This window comes from Gadus macrocephalus, chromosome 18 (genome assembly GCF_031168955.1).
Source record: "Gadus macrocephalus chromosome 18, ASM3116895v1".
Classification (NCBI taxonomy): Eukaryota; Metazoa; Chordata; class Actinopteri; order Gadiformes; family Gadidae; genus Gadus; species Gadus macrocephalus.
In genome coordinates, this window is record NC_082399.1 from 16736278 (window position 1) to 16751646 (window position 15369).

The 15369-nt window shown below is 43.4% G+C and overlaps 1 protein-coding gene across 1 annotated transcript in view; it reads right to left on the reverse strand.

Moving 5' to 3' along the window:
* Window positions 1-15369, reverse strand: part of LOC132446660 (ryanodine receptor 2-like) — a 177430-nt gene that overhangs the window by 42194 nt on the left and 119867 nt on the right. Inside the window, exons 61-78 of the mRNA XM_060037073.1 lie at window positions 14943-15018; window positions 13994-14117; window positions 13726-13841; window positions 13533-13597; window positions 12803-12924; window positions 11788-11837; window positions 11174-11234; window positions 10592-10830; window positions 10351-10432; window positions 10125-10255; window positions 8349-8476; window positions 4002-4194; window positions 3182-3264; window positions 2463-2620; window positions 2061-2148; window positions 1605-1697; window positions 747-917; window positions 406-465 (exon numbers count right to left, since the gene is read on the reverse strand). Coding sequence (XP_059893056.1) covers window positions 406-465; window positions 747-917; window positions 1605-1697; window positions 2061-2148; window positions 2463-2620; window positions 3182-3264; window positions 4002-4194; window positions 8349-8476; window positions 10125-10255; window positions 10351-10432; window positions 10592-10830; window positions 11174-11234; window positions 11788-11837; window positions 12803-12924; window positions 13533-13597; window positions 13726-13841; window positions 13994-14117; window positions 14943-15018 — 2040 coding nt within the window. The remainder of the gene's footprint in view (window positions 1-405; window positions 466-746; window positions 918-1604; window positions 1698-2060; window positions 2149-2462; window positions 2621-3181; window positions 3265-4001; window positions 4195-8348; window positions 8477-10124; window positions 10256-10350; window positions 10433-10591; window positions 10831-11173; window positions 11235-11787; window positions 11838-12802; window positions 12925-13532; window positions 13598-13725; window positions 13842-13993; window positions 14118-14942; window positions 15019-15369) is intronic.

Genomic DNA, 15369 nt, shown 5'->3' on the forward strand with positions numbered 1-15369 from the left:
GAATGGGAAACGCTCTGTTCTGATACCTGACCTGGTACTCAGGTCAAGTCATTTGACCTGAGTATTTGTATAGCCCTCAATCCCAGTTACCGTCTCAAAAGATCATATATGTAAAGGAAAACAGCAGCATGTACACAACAGAACCAGGTGTCTGCAACATCAGACTGGGACACTGGTCGCAGAGCTTTACATGTTGCTCAAATCAAAGGCCTCAGTTCAAAGCAACCACCAATACAAATGTAGTGGACCTCTGATTGGTGCATTGATGAGCGGGGCTACGTGTGCAACCTCACAGTAGCATGCTACAGCTCAGCTAGCTTACACTATGACTGATAAATGCTGACATCTTATAAGCGACGTCAACCTAAGCTTTGTCAAACCTAGAAAAAAAAAAGATGGTTTCACCTTCCCTTGAAGATGTAGATTGCTTTTGATGATCTCCCGAACTTCATCTTCCGTGTCTTTCTGTTAATTAATCCAAAAACATTGAATGTAAGGATTCGGCCACATTATGGGGAATGAGATTCAGGCAAGCAATACGTGTTTAAACAACAAATAAAGCAAGTGTGTTGTAGAACAGTGCTCACTTAAAATGCTAATGTTAATGCTAATTATAGAAGATTTTTTACTTTTACCAATAGCAGTACTATATACCCCAGTTCATTAATTTATTTTCATCTACAAGAAGTGGTTTCAGGGTTGACTTTAGGAACCAGGTTCTAACCAACAGCAGCGGGGTGAAGCACCTGAGTGAAGCGGTTCTTAGCCAACGCTATGAGCTCCTGGTCTCCTGGCGCGCAGATGTTCAGCCCCACTGGGAGCATGCGCTTCAGTGTGGCCACGATCAGGCTGGTCTGCATGGTGTAGCGGTCCCCTTTCCTCTTCAGCTTCTTCCTCTCCTGGTCCGAAATGGCACCCTGGGGAGAGAGAGAGAGAGAGATGTTGACCACCTTTTAAAGCGCCCGTCCATTGGACATGGACTTAAGGGTAGCTACACCCCTTGAATTTTTGAGAGATTTTGTAATAGCTGTAATTTTAATTAGATGCAGATCCATTTCTATATTTAAAGCAGATCATCTTGAAGCAGGTGCTCCAGACATCCAGGCTCCCAAAGCCAGAACTGATTCACGCCCCAAATCGGATCTCTCATTTCTAACCGTTCCGGCCCTAGAGATTCCTGATCTACAGATAAAATCGTGTGCTCTTGGTAACGAGAGCCACGGTCTGGAAAGAGTTTTTTGAGGGCCGTCGTCAGTCCGCCTGACTCGGCAGCGCTCAGAGGACTAAAGCCAGCTGGACTCCACATCCAGAGGATGTGTGTTTCTGCCATGTTCCCAAACGGAACACTTCTCAGTAGAAACTTCTTCTTTTCAAAGCATCATTCATTTGATATTTATTAGGACATTTCCAAAAAGGCCTTGTGGGTGTTATCCGCATCTACAGCACTTGATGGGTTTTGGGATTGTCCTGTGTTTGAGATATTCTGAGCCTAGCCTACCCATTTTGGGTCCAGACTAATATCTGGAGGCCGAGCTGTCCTGAGGTTTAGGATGGCTTGGCGTGTACTAATGACGTCTCTAAAACATCTATTGATATTGTCTCACCTTCGACATCTTAGACTTGGTATCGGTGATGAGGAAGGACATGTTGTTGATCTCATTTTGGACCACAAAGTTCTGCTCTTCCCTCTTGAAGTTCTGCACAAGAAGCAAGAATTATACTCACTACACTATAACCGAATGTGTGAACACACGGTCAAATTAGACATGGCACACTGCTATTACAATATTAAATCAGTACTGAAACACATCTCCAGCATGTTTGAAAATGCCTCACTCTATTTGAAGCTTATAAAATATGAGGTATAAAGGGATTTATTCATGTTTAATATATATCTTTTGAGTCCCATAAGGATTATGGTGCTGCCCAGGGCTGTATTTGGAGTGTGGAGTTTGTGTTTGCTGGTATAAATTCTGCTTCAGAACAGGAGATTAACAGTGAAGTAAAGGTATCAGGTGATGTTGGCAGGGAGGGGTTAGAGGTCAGCTGGTGTTCTTTACATGCGACTTGGCCCAGAAGATGAAGACTTCGGCGACCATGCGGAACAGCTCCTCTGCCTCTGGGTTCGGTTCCTTCAGCCACTTCGCCCTGGGAAAAGGTACAATTCACCTCCAGTTGACACCTCTTATACCACTTGTGTTAACTGTTTAACACTTCATTACGGCAATAATCTGAAACAATCAATATCTGCTGGGTTACTGTTTTCAGAACACTTGGATTTTAAGTATGGTATTAATCCAACAATATTACATTGTATAGGGAAAACAGGTGATAAAACGCACAGAGGATGATCGGTGGCAAAAGTTAAATCAACAATAAAGAATTACAAGCATGACAAAAAAAATGTAAGCCTTTCAAAAGTGTATCAAAGTCTGAACATGACACAAGAGAAGGTAGCCTGCCTGTTGTAATCGACGAAGCGAATGAGGAGGGGGTAGAAGGCATACAGGTCCCGGACCAGGATGGTGAACTCATCCAACACCAGCAGCTCTGCCTCCGACATGTCCCCTCTGCCCTCGGCTTTGGTCTGCTCCTCGTCCATGAGGACCACAGCCGCTTTCTAGTCAAAACCGTTAGAGAGACCCCATGATGAGGTTACACTTCGCCCATAGTTAGATACACTTTCTGGGGAGAACCGTGACGAGTTACAACTACCATGACAGGACAGAGTATAGTAAGATACACTTTCTGATGATGAACGTGAGAGAACCTATGAGGACAGCCCATAGTTAGATACACTTTCTGGAAATAAACTTCAGAGAACCCATGAGGACAGCCCATAGTTTGATACACTTTCCGGAGATAAACGACCCTGTTACGAGTTAACACTACGCCTATAGTTACAGATACAGTCTGTCAAGGAGCAGACTGGGGTCAGTCTGTCTGCAGCAGAGCAGCATCTATACACACTATGATCTGTGACACTGAGAGAGAACTCATGTAATGGATCATCCGTTGGAAACATTTAGTTGTACGTCAACTAATTGGATTTTCTTTTAAAAAACTGCTCTTTTCTGCAATTTATTTAATTACACCCACATAATTATTATACATTATTACAAGGGACAGACTCAGAACTATGTTTTCAGATTTTGGTATGATAAATGAAAAAAAAGCTCACTTTTTTGAGTTTTTCCATCAAAGGCAGGAAGTGGGTCTTGAGAAGCTGAGCATTGGCCTTACTGATGATTGGCTGAGAAAATACTTCAGAGTAAAGAGAGATAAGAAGATAGAGAGACAGGAAAATTGTTGATGAATAAACATCTGGGTTTGGATTGTTGCAACCATGATTCCCACAAGCAGGGACCAGATCTATTGCTTCTTTAACTGTCTGTTGGTTTGAGAGTAATGTTGTCTGATATAGAGTCATGTTTTCTGATGTAGTCATGTTGCCTAGACTAGAGTCATGATGTCTGACCTGGTCATGTTGTCTATTCTAGAGTCATGTTATCTGATCTAGGGTCATGTTTCTGATCCAGAGTCACATCTGATCTAGAGTAATGATGTCTGATCTCAAGTCATATTGGCTGATCTGGTCATGTTATCTAATCTAGAGTCATATTATCTCATCTAGACAAATGTTGTCCGACATAGTCATGTTGTCCCCTCTAGAGTCATTTTCTCTAGTCTTGAGTCATGTTGTCTGATATGGCGGCATTGTCATTATCTTCAAATCTGGAGTCCTATCTAATCTAGTCATGTTGTCTTATCTAGAGTCATGCTGTCTGATCTAGCCTCATGTTATCTTATCTAGAGTCATGTTATCTGATCTAGAGTCATGTAATCTGATCTAGAGTCAATTCTGATCTAGAATCCTGTTGTCTGATGATCTCCCATTGTCTGATCTCCAGAGTCATGTTATCTGATCTAGAGCCATTTTATCTGATCTAGAGTCATGTTATCTGATCTAGAGTCAGTGACTCCTAGATGTCACGTATTACCTGCCAGTCTCTTCATCCAGGTGCCCTCGTCGATGCCCAGGTTGTTGTAGATGATCTTCAGGATGTTTCCCAGGAGGGCGTTCATGTGCTCCCACCTCAGAGAGGTGCAGCAGCGGTCGGTGCTCTCCGGGTTATTCTCTGGACCGTATTCCCACCAGTGGGACATGTAGCTGCACAGCATGGGCAGCACCACCTGCAGCAGGAGCAACACCAGCAGGACAAAGATCACAATACTGCACCACTCATAGACGCAGAGCACATGTGTTCATTCCATCAAAAGTAACCTTTAAAGCACTTTAATAGTAGCAATAGTTGTCTGGATTCAGAATGACTTTGCTGATTTTAATGATGCACGTAATGCCTTAAAGGTCCCATGACATGAAAATCTCACTTTATGAGGTTTTCTAACATAAATATCAGTTCCCCTAGCCTGCCTATGGTCCCCCAGTGGCTAAAACTTGCGTTTGGTGTAAAACGAGCACTAGCTGTTCTGCTCGCCTTTGAAAAAACGGAGGCTCAAGTGCGCTGATTTGGAATGTCTGTATTTAGGACGTCACCAAGAATCTCAGCTCCTCCCCTTACTCTGCCTTACTCTGCCTCAAGTGTTTCTTGTCGGTTCTTTGACGCTTCTTGTATTTCCACAACGAGACTGTTGTGGGGGTTATCTGAGCCATGGTTGAGAAGGAATTGGGGGAAAGGAACTTCGACATGTCGCCGGTTGCCGCGAGGCACCATCGCCCGGCAGCGGGCAGCCAGCAGCGTGCGGTTCAGTCGACTTCAGGTTGATGTGAAAGTGGAAGAACCAGAGACGTCGCAGAACCCGACAAAGTCGTTTGTGATTCATAATATCGTCTGGAGGCGCACACAGCTTTTGGCCGTGATAATATGTATTATATGATATAGATATCTATGTATTATATGATATTATTTAGATATAGAGCTCAAGGACTGTAACGCAAGTGCTGTACACTTCCTTGTTATTTGGATAACCGTTCTGCTTTTGGTGTTATGGCGCATAACACGTCGGACTCTCGTCTCTGGTATTTCTACAACGAGACTCTTATTGGGGGTTATCTCAGCCAAGGTTGAGAATGAATTGGGGGGAAGGAACTTTGGCTTTGACTCCCTCAAGAACATGAACCACGACAAGGAGGAGAAAGGGATCGTTGCCGGGCAGCGCTTAGGCACCTCCGCCTCTGGCGGTGGTCCCTCAGCGGGGCTCAAGCGGGAGACATTCGCCGCCAACAATCCCTTTCTCCTCCATGTCGTAGTTCATGTTCTTGAGGGCGTCAAAGCCAAAGTTCCTTTCCCCCAATTCCTTCTCAACCATGGCTCAGATAACCCCCACAACAGTCTCGTTGTGGAAATACAAGACACGTCAAAGAACCTACAAGAAACACTTGCGTTACAGTGTCTACTTCACATTGATGTGGACGTGGAAGAACCAGGAACGTCGGAGACACCCAACGCGGTCGTTTGAGATTCATAACATCGGCTCACACAGCTTTTGGCCGTGATAATATATATTATATGATATAGATATCTGTGTAGGCTATATGATAATATTTAGATATAGAGCTCCAGGACTCCCGTGTGTTCTAGAATATTTACAGAACACGGCTAAAGGCTGTGTGCGCCTCGCCATTGCGATACATCCACTGTAAACAGAGCGCATGGTACTGTGGCTGCAAGGTGCTCAGGGCCACACCCCCACCCTCCTCCTTGACCCGCCTCGCTCCTCCTCATTTGCATTATAGCTAGAGACACCAAAACAGCGCATTTGGGAGAAGCTCAATGTGCGACTGGCTCGGAGTGGCTGTAACTCTGCACCACGGCTGAATTTCGGGAACGTCTTTGAATACTGTGTTAGTTGCCCACTAATACCTATATTAAAGGATACATAAAATAGCATGTCATGGGACCTTTAACTTTGGAAGTTGATTGTGCTCATAAAGCTCCACATCAAATCCAGTTCTAATAGTCGCACAGCTGTGGACTGTGAGTCTGGCCTGGAGTAAGTGCTCCTGTCTCTTTTCTGTGGGGCAACAGCTTCCTCTACCTGCCTTGCAGCACAGTAGTCCCAGTGAGCTAGGGTTGGTAGCACTGTAAGGTTATCGTTAAAGTTCTCCAACACCAGCCTCTCTCTCCTGGTTCACAGAGTGTTGAAGAAATGGCACCATATGAGTAGCACCTCCAGGAAGCTCTTCAGTCTTACTCTACACGTCTTCTGCAAGTTGGCTGGTTCAGTAATAACGGCACTTGGCCAGAGTATTAGAGGCCATTGTAATGGGAAAATAATATTTTCACACTCCGTTTCCCTAACTGCTATTTGTTGGTATGTGCCCTTTTTGTGGCTCCAACTCAGAATGCACGATAACGTCGCCCTTCGATGCAGACATTAGGGTTTCCATCAATTATTGACTAACATCTGGTTAACCAATACCATAATTTTATTGGGGAGCAGAGCTGTTCTCAGCATCCTGAGACCACACTGTATAAGAATTCCTTGCTTTTGCCAATGCATTGGACTTCTCCTTGCGAAGCAAATAGAGAGACGCAGGCTGAACTCCCAACTGAGGCCTCGGATTATTGTATGTTTGTTGTATGTTTTATTACTTAAATTAATTAGCCTAATTGTTATTTTGGATGACTCTTTTTCTCAAACATTTAGACAGAAACAATTGACGTGGCCCAAAATTCCCACCACAGCTATTTATTATAAATAACACCAAAATGATAGCCATTACTAACTCCCCCTCCAAAGAACACATTACTCCCATCCTCCGTCAACTTCATTGGCTTCCAATAAAACAACGCATCAATTTCAAGATTCTCCTCACCACCTACAAAGCGCTAAACAACTTTGCACCCTCGTACATAACTGGTCTCCTCCGTCGCCACTGCCCCACTCGCCGCCTACGCTCCACTGATGCCAACCTTCTCACCTCCATCACCAAGACCAAGTATCGCACCCTGGGGGACAGAGCCTTCGCCATCGCCGCCCCTACCCTCTGGAACTCCCTCTGGCCATCCGAAACTCTGATACACTCTGTTCATTCTAAAGTCAACTTAAAACCTATCTCTTCAGGACCACCTACAACATTTGACAAATCATCCTCCGCCATCTTCCCCTCTCTCCCGCTCTCTCAATGTGTTGCCTATTGTTGTGGTGTTGTTTATTTTTATTTTTTTCCCTTTTGTTTGATTGTCTGTACTGTCTGTATGTATTCCTTTCTTATTTGTAAAGCGTCTTCGAGTACTTAGAAAAGCGCTATAAAAAACGGATCAATTATTATTATTATTATTATAAATTTTACCAACAGCACCTATAACTCAGTCTCTTCATTGAGTCCAGATTTAGATATTTTTTTATAATTAGGTGTATACAGTATGTACAACGTGTGTCATACATACATGTACACTAGGGATGGGCAAAATGATTCTTTTCCGGGAACTAGTTCTTTCAGTTCAGTTCACTATAACGATTCGTTTATTTGATTCGGTCGTTTTGATTCGTTCGTTACGTCAGATTACATCTTAAAAAAAATAAAAAATAAAAAAACATTTTTTTATCATTATTATTATTTTTTTTAATTGGTCATGGGTCCGGATAGGACCGTTAAGAACGCAGTCCGCCGTTTGGAGATGCCTGCAATATAGTATATCGAACGTCCCACCAATATTTATACCACTTGCTTACTCTCTATATTTCATTCATGGTTTTACATTTATAATTTTATTTTACTTTACATTTAATTCTTCATTGTTCAGGCATTACAGAACTTGCATGGTCATAAATAAAAAATACGAACTGCAGTTTAATTTCTTTGTCTGTTCTTAAATTGACGTAGAATGGAGCAAAGACTCCTGAGATTGGGAAATGCGTTTATCCAATAAACAGATGGAGGTCAAGTCTATTTTCGAAAAAATGTAGGGGGATATATGAGTGGCCCCACGTCGAATGGTATGACCCAAGATACGTCAGACAGAGAAAGCACGCATATTCGACGGTACCGCCTTGTCATTGGTTTACCCAGGTGCCATTCCAACACCATTGCTACCTCTCATTGGCTGAATCTTTGAGCACGTTGTAGACTCAATCAATATAAGTCGCGGGGAGACGGAGCTCTGTTCGTTTGTATATTTAATTTTCGTGACCATATGTTTGGTTTATGTTAAAAAAAAAGAATCAAAGAACCAGTTCATCTTGTTTTGGGGAACCAGTTCTTGTCGTTCACGTTCGGGATTCGTTCGTTGTAACGAATCAGTCGCGACCGACACATCCCTAATGTACACACACACTGGGCATAGCAGTAATGGTCAGGGTCATCTGGTGGTATGGTTTACCTCCATGATGTGGGGCATCTGGGTGTACCTGATGCCCGACTCCGCCAGCGTCATGATCTCCTCAAGGGTCTTCTCCAGGGAGGGGATGAGAGGACAGGCCTCAAGCACCGGGGCTGGAAGCCCAAGAGCTGGGGAACACAGAGCAGGCATGAGCAGTAGATCAGTATGAGCTGTATGAGCAGACTGGAAGCCCAAGAGCTGGGGAACACAGAGCAGGCATGAGCAGTAGATCAGTATGAGCTGTATGAGCAGACTGGAAGCCCAAGAGCTGGGGAACACAGAGCAGGCATGAGCAGTAGATCAGTATGAGATGTATGAGCAGACTGGAAGCCCAAGAGCTGGGGAACACAGAGCAGGCATGAGCAGTAGATCAGTATGAGATGTATGAGCAGACTGGAAGCCCAAGAGCTGGGGAACACAGAGCAGGCATGAGCAGTCAGTCAATTCATTGAGCAGTTTGGTATAAATTGTTGAAAGGGCTCATGTATTGGGCAAATGGTTTGCCTCTGTCATCTCCCAGTACTCTGCTCTGAGAAAGGTCTGACGGGTGCTAGTGAGGGGAATGGTTCTCTTTGGTTCTCTCTCTATTTAACCCTCAGCCCCATCAGATCCAGGGGAGAAGCTCGAAAAGGCTTTCACTAAAGAATTGGAATAAGTTTTATAATAATAGTATTAATTCATATTACTAACTAGTTTTGTCGTGAAATTGAAGGTAAAATACTAACTATGGCCTAATTTCACTTCAAATTAAACTATAGCTTAGGTTTATATTATTTTCACATTGTTGTCACCAACACATATATCTACATGACACTAGCCATCAACTTAATTGCGGCATATGACGCAATCTGTTGTTTCTATATATCGCTGATGAAAATAGATAAATAAGGCATTTGTGTGTTCTTACATCCACATAATATGCGTTTTTGCTTCTACTTGCCATTAAATACAACTCTTAAGAGTGTATAACATGTCAAGTTGCTGTACTTTTAGCCTATATGTGTGCATGGTAAACACATTTAGGCTGCAGCAGTGCAGCATGTATTCTAACAATTCCATATTTCTATGTATACAATACTTCATTGAAGCTAACTGCATTCAATGAAATTGCATTCAATCAAGCCATGTGATTTCCACATTGCCTGATTGAACACATTTATTTCCACATTGCGATTGGCTGAGCTGTCTGAGTCCCACTCAATCATTGGGGTAATTTAAGGTCAGAACCCTAAGGCACGTTCTGATCTGACCACTATTCATCTGTATTGGCTAATACCTAATATCTTCACCCTCATCTTCAAACCGCTTATCCAGGGTCGGGTTGCGGGGGCAGCAGCTTTAGCAGGGGGCCAAGACTTCCCTTTCCCGGGTCACATTGACCTGCTCTGACGGGGGGATCCGAGGCGTTCCCAGGCCAATGGTCAGATATAATCTCTCCACCTAGCCCTGGGTCTTCCCCGAGGACTCCTGCCCGTTGGACGTCCCTGGAACACCTTCCTAGAGAGGCGCCCAGTGGGCATCCTTACCAGCTGAACCACCTCAACTGACTCCCCTCTAAGCAGAGGACCAGCGGCTCTACTCTGAGTTCCCCACGAATGGCTGAGCTTCTCACCCTATCCCTAAGGGAGACGCCAGCCACCCAATTAGCTAATAACGCACACCCGTTATTGGCCACACTATAGGAGATTAAAACGGGCATAGAATTATGTCCAATGACTATTGGACCTCATCAATGCCACTGGCACAAACAAAGACGCCAACAGGTTTAAAGAGCACCTCCTCTCTCCTTGGCTCCTTTGCTGTTGTAAATGGAGAAGCTGTTGAACATATCCAGGTAGGGCTCCAAGAAAGCCACGGGGAAGGCTGCAGAGAAGGCCGCCAGACACTCTCCAATGGCCGGACGATGCCTGCCAGAGAAACAAGAACAGGGAGGGAGGGAGCAATGAATCAGAAACCCTAAGTGGTTAGAGACGTTTTGGATGGATGGAGACAAACACACTACCTCTCTACATAGATGCTCTTGCTGGTCCCGAGTGAGTAGAGACTGTTGAGGATCCTGTAGCAAGACACCTGAACATTGTCCACTAGAAGGGAAAAGACAAAAAAATATAGAAAGATGACTTTAGAAAGATCTGACCCCATTAGCAGCACAAGCTTGTTGTTCCTCTCATTCACTAGAAGAACTGTACTTGTGACAGCGATTGATAATAACATGACAGTTCTGTACAGTGTAGGAAACCCACAGATGAGGTCCTGGCCGAAGAGGTTCTGTCCGATGTGCTCGAACAGGGAGGAAAGCACGGGCAGCAGGGCGAAGGTGGTGTAGTTGATGACCTGGGTGACGTCGCGCGGCTGCGTGCGCTCGTGGGTGAACTGCCCCAGCTTCAGGTTGTCCTGGGTCTTCTCCAGGTCCTCCGCCGCGCTCTCGAAGAACGCCCGCAGTGCCGCCTTCACCGACTCCAGCCCCGTCTTCATGACCGTCCTGTGGCCATAAGATAATACACCTCAGTGCTTCGAGAAGGAAAAGTCATACAATATTGTTTTTGCAGGATTTTCTGTGTGCAATTTGTTGTGTTATGTTTTGCTTCCATTACATGCCCTTATTGTATGTTTGATATGTAATGCAAACCACACCCTTAGACAACAGATCAGTCTGGCAATGTTTTTCTTCTAAACTTAACATATTAAAAAAATGGTTTGTGTAAACGAACAGAGCCAGGCTCAGAATGGTCGCAGTGCTCCGATGGCCAATCAGGTAAGGGCTTGGATGGCTCCTGGTCACCTGTTTGTGGACACACAAGACCTCGCCTCATCACACCACTCACCTTGCATCCAGCGTCTGTCCCAGGATGTGAAGGCAGTTAACGATGGAAGTGGCGTCGTTTCCTGGTGGAGGCGAACGCAGAGTCACATGGCTTTGAGTTTAAACAGTCCCAGCGATCATGGAAGGGACCTTTATAGAGCTCCTGGGATGGTTTTAAAACACAATCTGCGAATAGGACTTAAAACTGAAGTGATAATTAAAAAATAAATAAATAAAAGGGTAAGGGGAGATGAAATGATCCACACACAATGCAGATAACATGCTAACCTTCCTGCATGTTGCTGTGTTGGCGCTCAGCCTTCACATCAGCACAACGTGGGCATGCAGGGGCAGGGGAAGGGGCAGGGGCCAGAAGTCATCTCAACCTTTAAAATGACTTCTGGACATTTTGCATCCATGATCCTTTAATCTTGCTTCTAGTTTGTGAGTCAAGTTCTGAGATTAGGGCTTTCACTCCACCTCACTACAAGATGCATACAGAAATAATACTGAAGAAACACAGGGGCTGTCTACAGCCATTCTGCATCGGAAACATTCTTTAGAAAGAAACAAAACCACATCATGTTACTGTTAGAACAACATGCCAGAAGACATGCACGCACTCTCTATTCTTACCAAAAAGCGATATCCTATGTCTGACAAGAACTCCCAGTTTGCAGAAAAGACTTCAAGAGGAGAATGCAGTTGAAGGAGCAGATAAGACACAAAACAAGGCAGAGAGAAATAAAGAAAGAGAAATAAAGGGTATATTAATGTAAATAGGAACAGAGTGATTAAAATTGGGAGAACAAAAAACAATAAACACAAACATTAGCACTGGGAGACAGTGGGAAGGGAGAGAATGTAAAGTACTGAACAAAAGGGATTAGAAAAATCCAGTTCATAGTTAGTTTGACAAACTTGACAAACATGGACCCATCATCACTTGATGAACCTATGTTTCCTCCAAGGCCTTGGTCAACTGGTTAAGGTTTCCCAGAATATTTCTTGTAATTAAATACTTGTAAATTTAAGTTTATACCATTTATAATGTTTCATTATGTTCAAATGTTCAAAGTGATCTGCAGCTGAGTGGCCACTGCTGCCGCGGTACGTGGACAAGCATTCTCTGCACCAGGGATCAGACATAAACTACCTGTCTGCACCAGGGATCAGACATAAACTACCTGTCTGCACCAGGGATCAGACATAAACTACCTGTCTGCACCAGGGCTCAGACATAAACTACCTGTCTGCACCAGGGATCAGACATAAACTACCTGTCTGCACCAGGGATCAGACATAAACTACATTTCTGCCCTCCAGTGATCAGAGATGAACTATATGTCCGTGTGAAGATGGCTTTAGGTGTCTGGACCGGGTACACAGATTACTGGGCTGTGTTCGGGCTTGAGGCTCCTGGTTACTGAAAATGACCTTTCCAGTTGAGATTATTGCCATTTACATTTGTTTACATAAAGTATCCGATCTGTATAGAGCATTTCACTCACTAATAACGGATGAATTGCTATCGCATTACGCACAAAAAGGATGGCTCTTAAATGTACCTCCAGCAGCTCTACCTAACTCAGCTGTAATAATCCAAAAATGGCCGCCCTTTATGCTTGGTCTTCGCATTCAAACAACATACCTGGTCACCATCTCCTTCTCCTTGTTTGAGGCATGGCCGCCACTGCTGATTGGACGAATGGCTGTAGACAGGAAGTAGAGCCTATGGTTCTTAAAGTACTGGTCCACCAATGGCAAGAGAACCTGGGGAATTACATTAAATCATAGGTTAGCTCTTTGAGCTTATATATATATATATTAGAGCTGTCAGTTAAACGCGTTATTAACGGCGTTAACGCAAACCAATTTTAACGGCGTTAAAAAAATTATCGCGCGATTAACGCAATTGTTTTATTAAAAAAAAAATATAGATATATTTTTCTTTGGCTCAAAACAAAGAAGCAGTAGCCTGACTGCTATGTTCAAATGACATTTGTTCAAAGCAGTCGTTTAATTGCACTATAGGCTCTTTTTTTGTATCGTCCTGTTTTGATCAGTATATGCCAATGTTGTTATCAATAAAAAATCATTTGCACAAGGCAAGCCGATGCACTTCACCACGTTGATAAGAGAATTAAAATGAGAAGAATTATGGGACAAAAAAATCAAGGGATATTTAGCATAGAAAAATAATTTGCGATTAATCGCGATTAATCGTGAGTTAACTATGACATTAATGCGATTAATCACGATTAAATATTTTAATCGCTTGACAGCTCTAATATATATATATATATATATATATATATGTAAATTGTATGGGTTTCATCACTCATGTAACAAAATGTGTGAATCTTAAACATGGCTCAGACCTTTCCAAAGAACTTGGTTTGCTGCTCCTGGGGACATTCCTCTCCCTTGGCTCGGGTTCCTGCATCTGTGCATCAGAGATTCAGATTTACATTTACAAACCCTTGAATTCACTGTATTTGCAGCCTGTTTTGAACCAGAGCCCCGTTTTACTTGTGTTCTGTGCGCTTTACAGTGTGTTGCCTCGAAACGTACCGGCGTCCATCATGTGTTGATGGGCCTTGTCTACGTATTCAATGAGCTGTTGCAGGAAGGTGTAGGCAAAACGCTTCTCTATGGCCGGCGTGTCCAGGTCCTGCTCCCTCACACACCTGGAACACAACATCAAACCTTCTCAAAGCCACCCCCACCTCAATCTTGGAACAATCGTATCTACAGCACCCTGAATAATCTGTATCAATATCGACATCTATTCTCTGGTTGGCTCTTCACAGGTGTATTCACGTCATTTCATCCAGCCCACCTAGATACGGTGTATCCGTTGATCTGGAGGAACTTAAAGATCTCCTGTGCTTTCTCACGGTCTCTGGACTTCTCTTTGGCAGTGAGTGTGTCGTATGGGACCAGCAACGGATGACTGCCTCCACCTAGCACGGAGAGGAGGGAGGAACAAGGAGGGAGTATGGAGGAGAGGGGAGCGAGGAGAGAGGAGAGAGGAGAGGAGAGGAGAGAAGAGTAAGGAGTAAGGAGAGGAGGGAGACGGGAGGAGAGAGAAGGGAGGAGGGAGGAGGGAGGAAGAATAGACCGTTTGGATGGAAAATGTGTTATTAGTAGAGCTGGGCAAACATTGTGCATCCCTGACGCACTAACCCAGGCACTGTGTTAAACTGACGCGCTTACCCAGGTACTGTGTTAAACTCTAACCCAGGCACTGTGTTAAACTGACGCACTTACCCAGGCAATGTGTTAAACTCTAACCCAGGTACTGTGTTAAACTCTAACCCAGGTACTGTGTTAAACTGACGCTCTAACCCGTAGATATGTAGATATCTAGATATATATCTTGATGGTGGAGCCATGAAGCAGGAACTAGTTGTGAACGAAACTAACCATCAAATATCATTTGAAGTGTACGTTGAACGATAATTCCGAGCATTGTTTCCATTTAACTTCTAAATCATCGAGTGGTTTGTATATTCTTCCTCATTATGTCTTAATAACAATAATAACTTAATTTTATATATTTTGACGCTTTACAGAGACAGGAAACTAAAGTCTTCAAAGGGCATTTCAACTTTGTTCATGATACTGAACAAGAATACTCCTCATACTGAATAACGCATATTAGCTCTAAAAAGCCACAACCATGAGGATAATACATCCCCCCACCTACTCCGAATTCTCAGCATTACTGACTGACTCAAAATCTGTAGGACAGAAAGTCAACGAGTGAGAAATAAAATTAGACTCACCTTTGGCTTCCATTTCCATCTTCTTTTTTTTAGCCCAAGTATTATGAAAATTTTCTGCCAGAAGCTCAGCCATTGACTGTGGAGGATATTTTATGAATATTAAGAATTGCCTGTTTTTTGCGGTCTGCATATTAGTGTATCTTATTCTAACAGTGTGTATATATGAACGTGTATCTTACTGTTTAACTTTGCTTGTCTTACTAACTTTGCTTGTGCTACTTTTAATGTAACTTTTAGTAAAAGCCCAACCAATGACCGGAGTTGGATAATCCTCTTGACTAGAAACCTCAATGCATGGCATCTATTTTATATTTTATATGAAACAATGTGCAATGTATTTGTCCCTGCTTAAAAAAACTCTAAACTAAACTGTTATAGTGTGTATATATAAATGTTTGTCTTACTGTTAGTGTGTAGATATAAATGT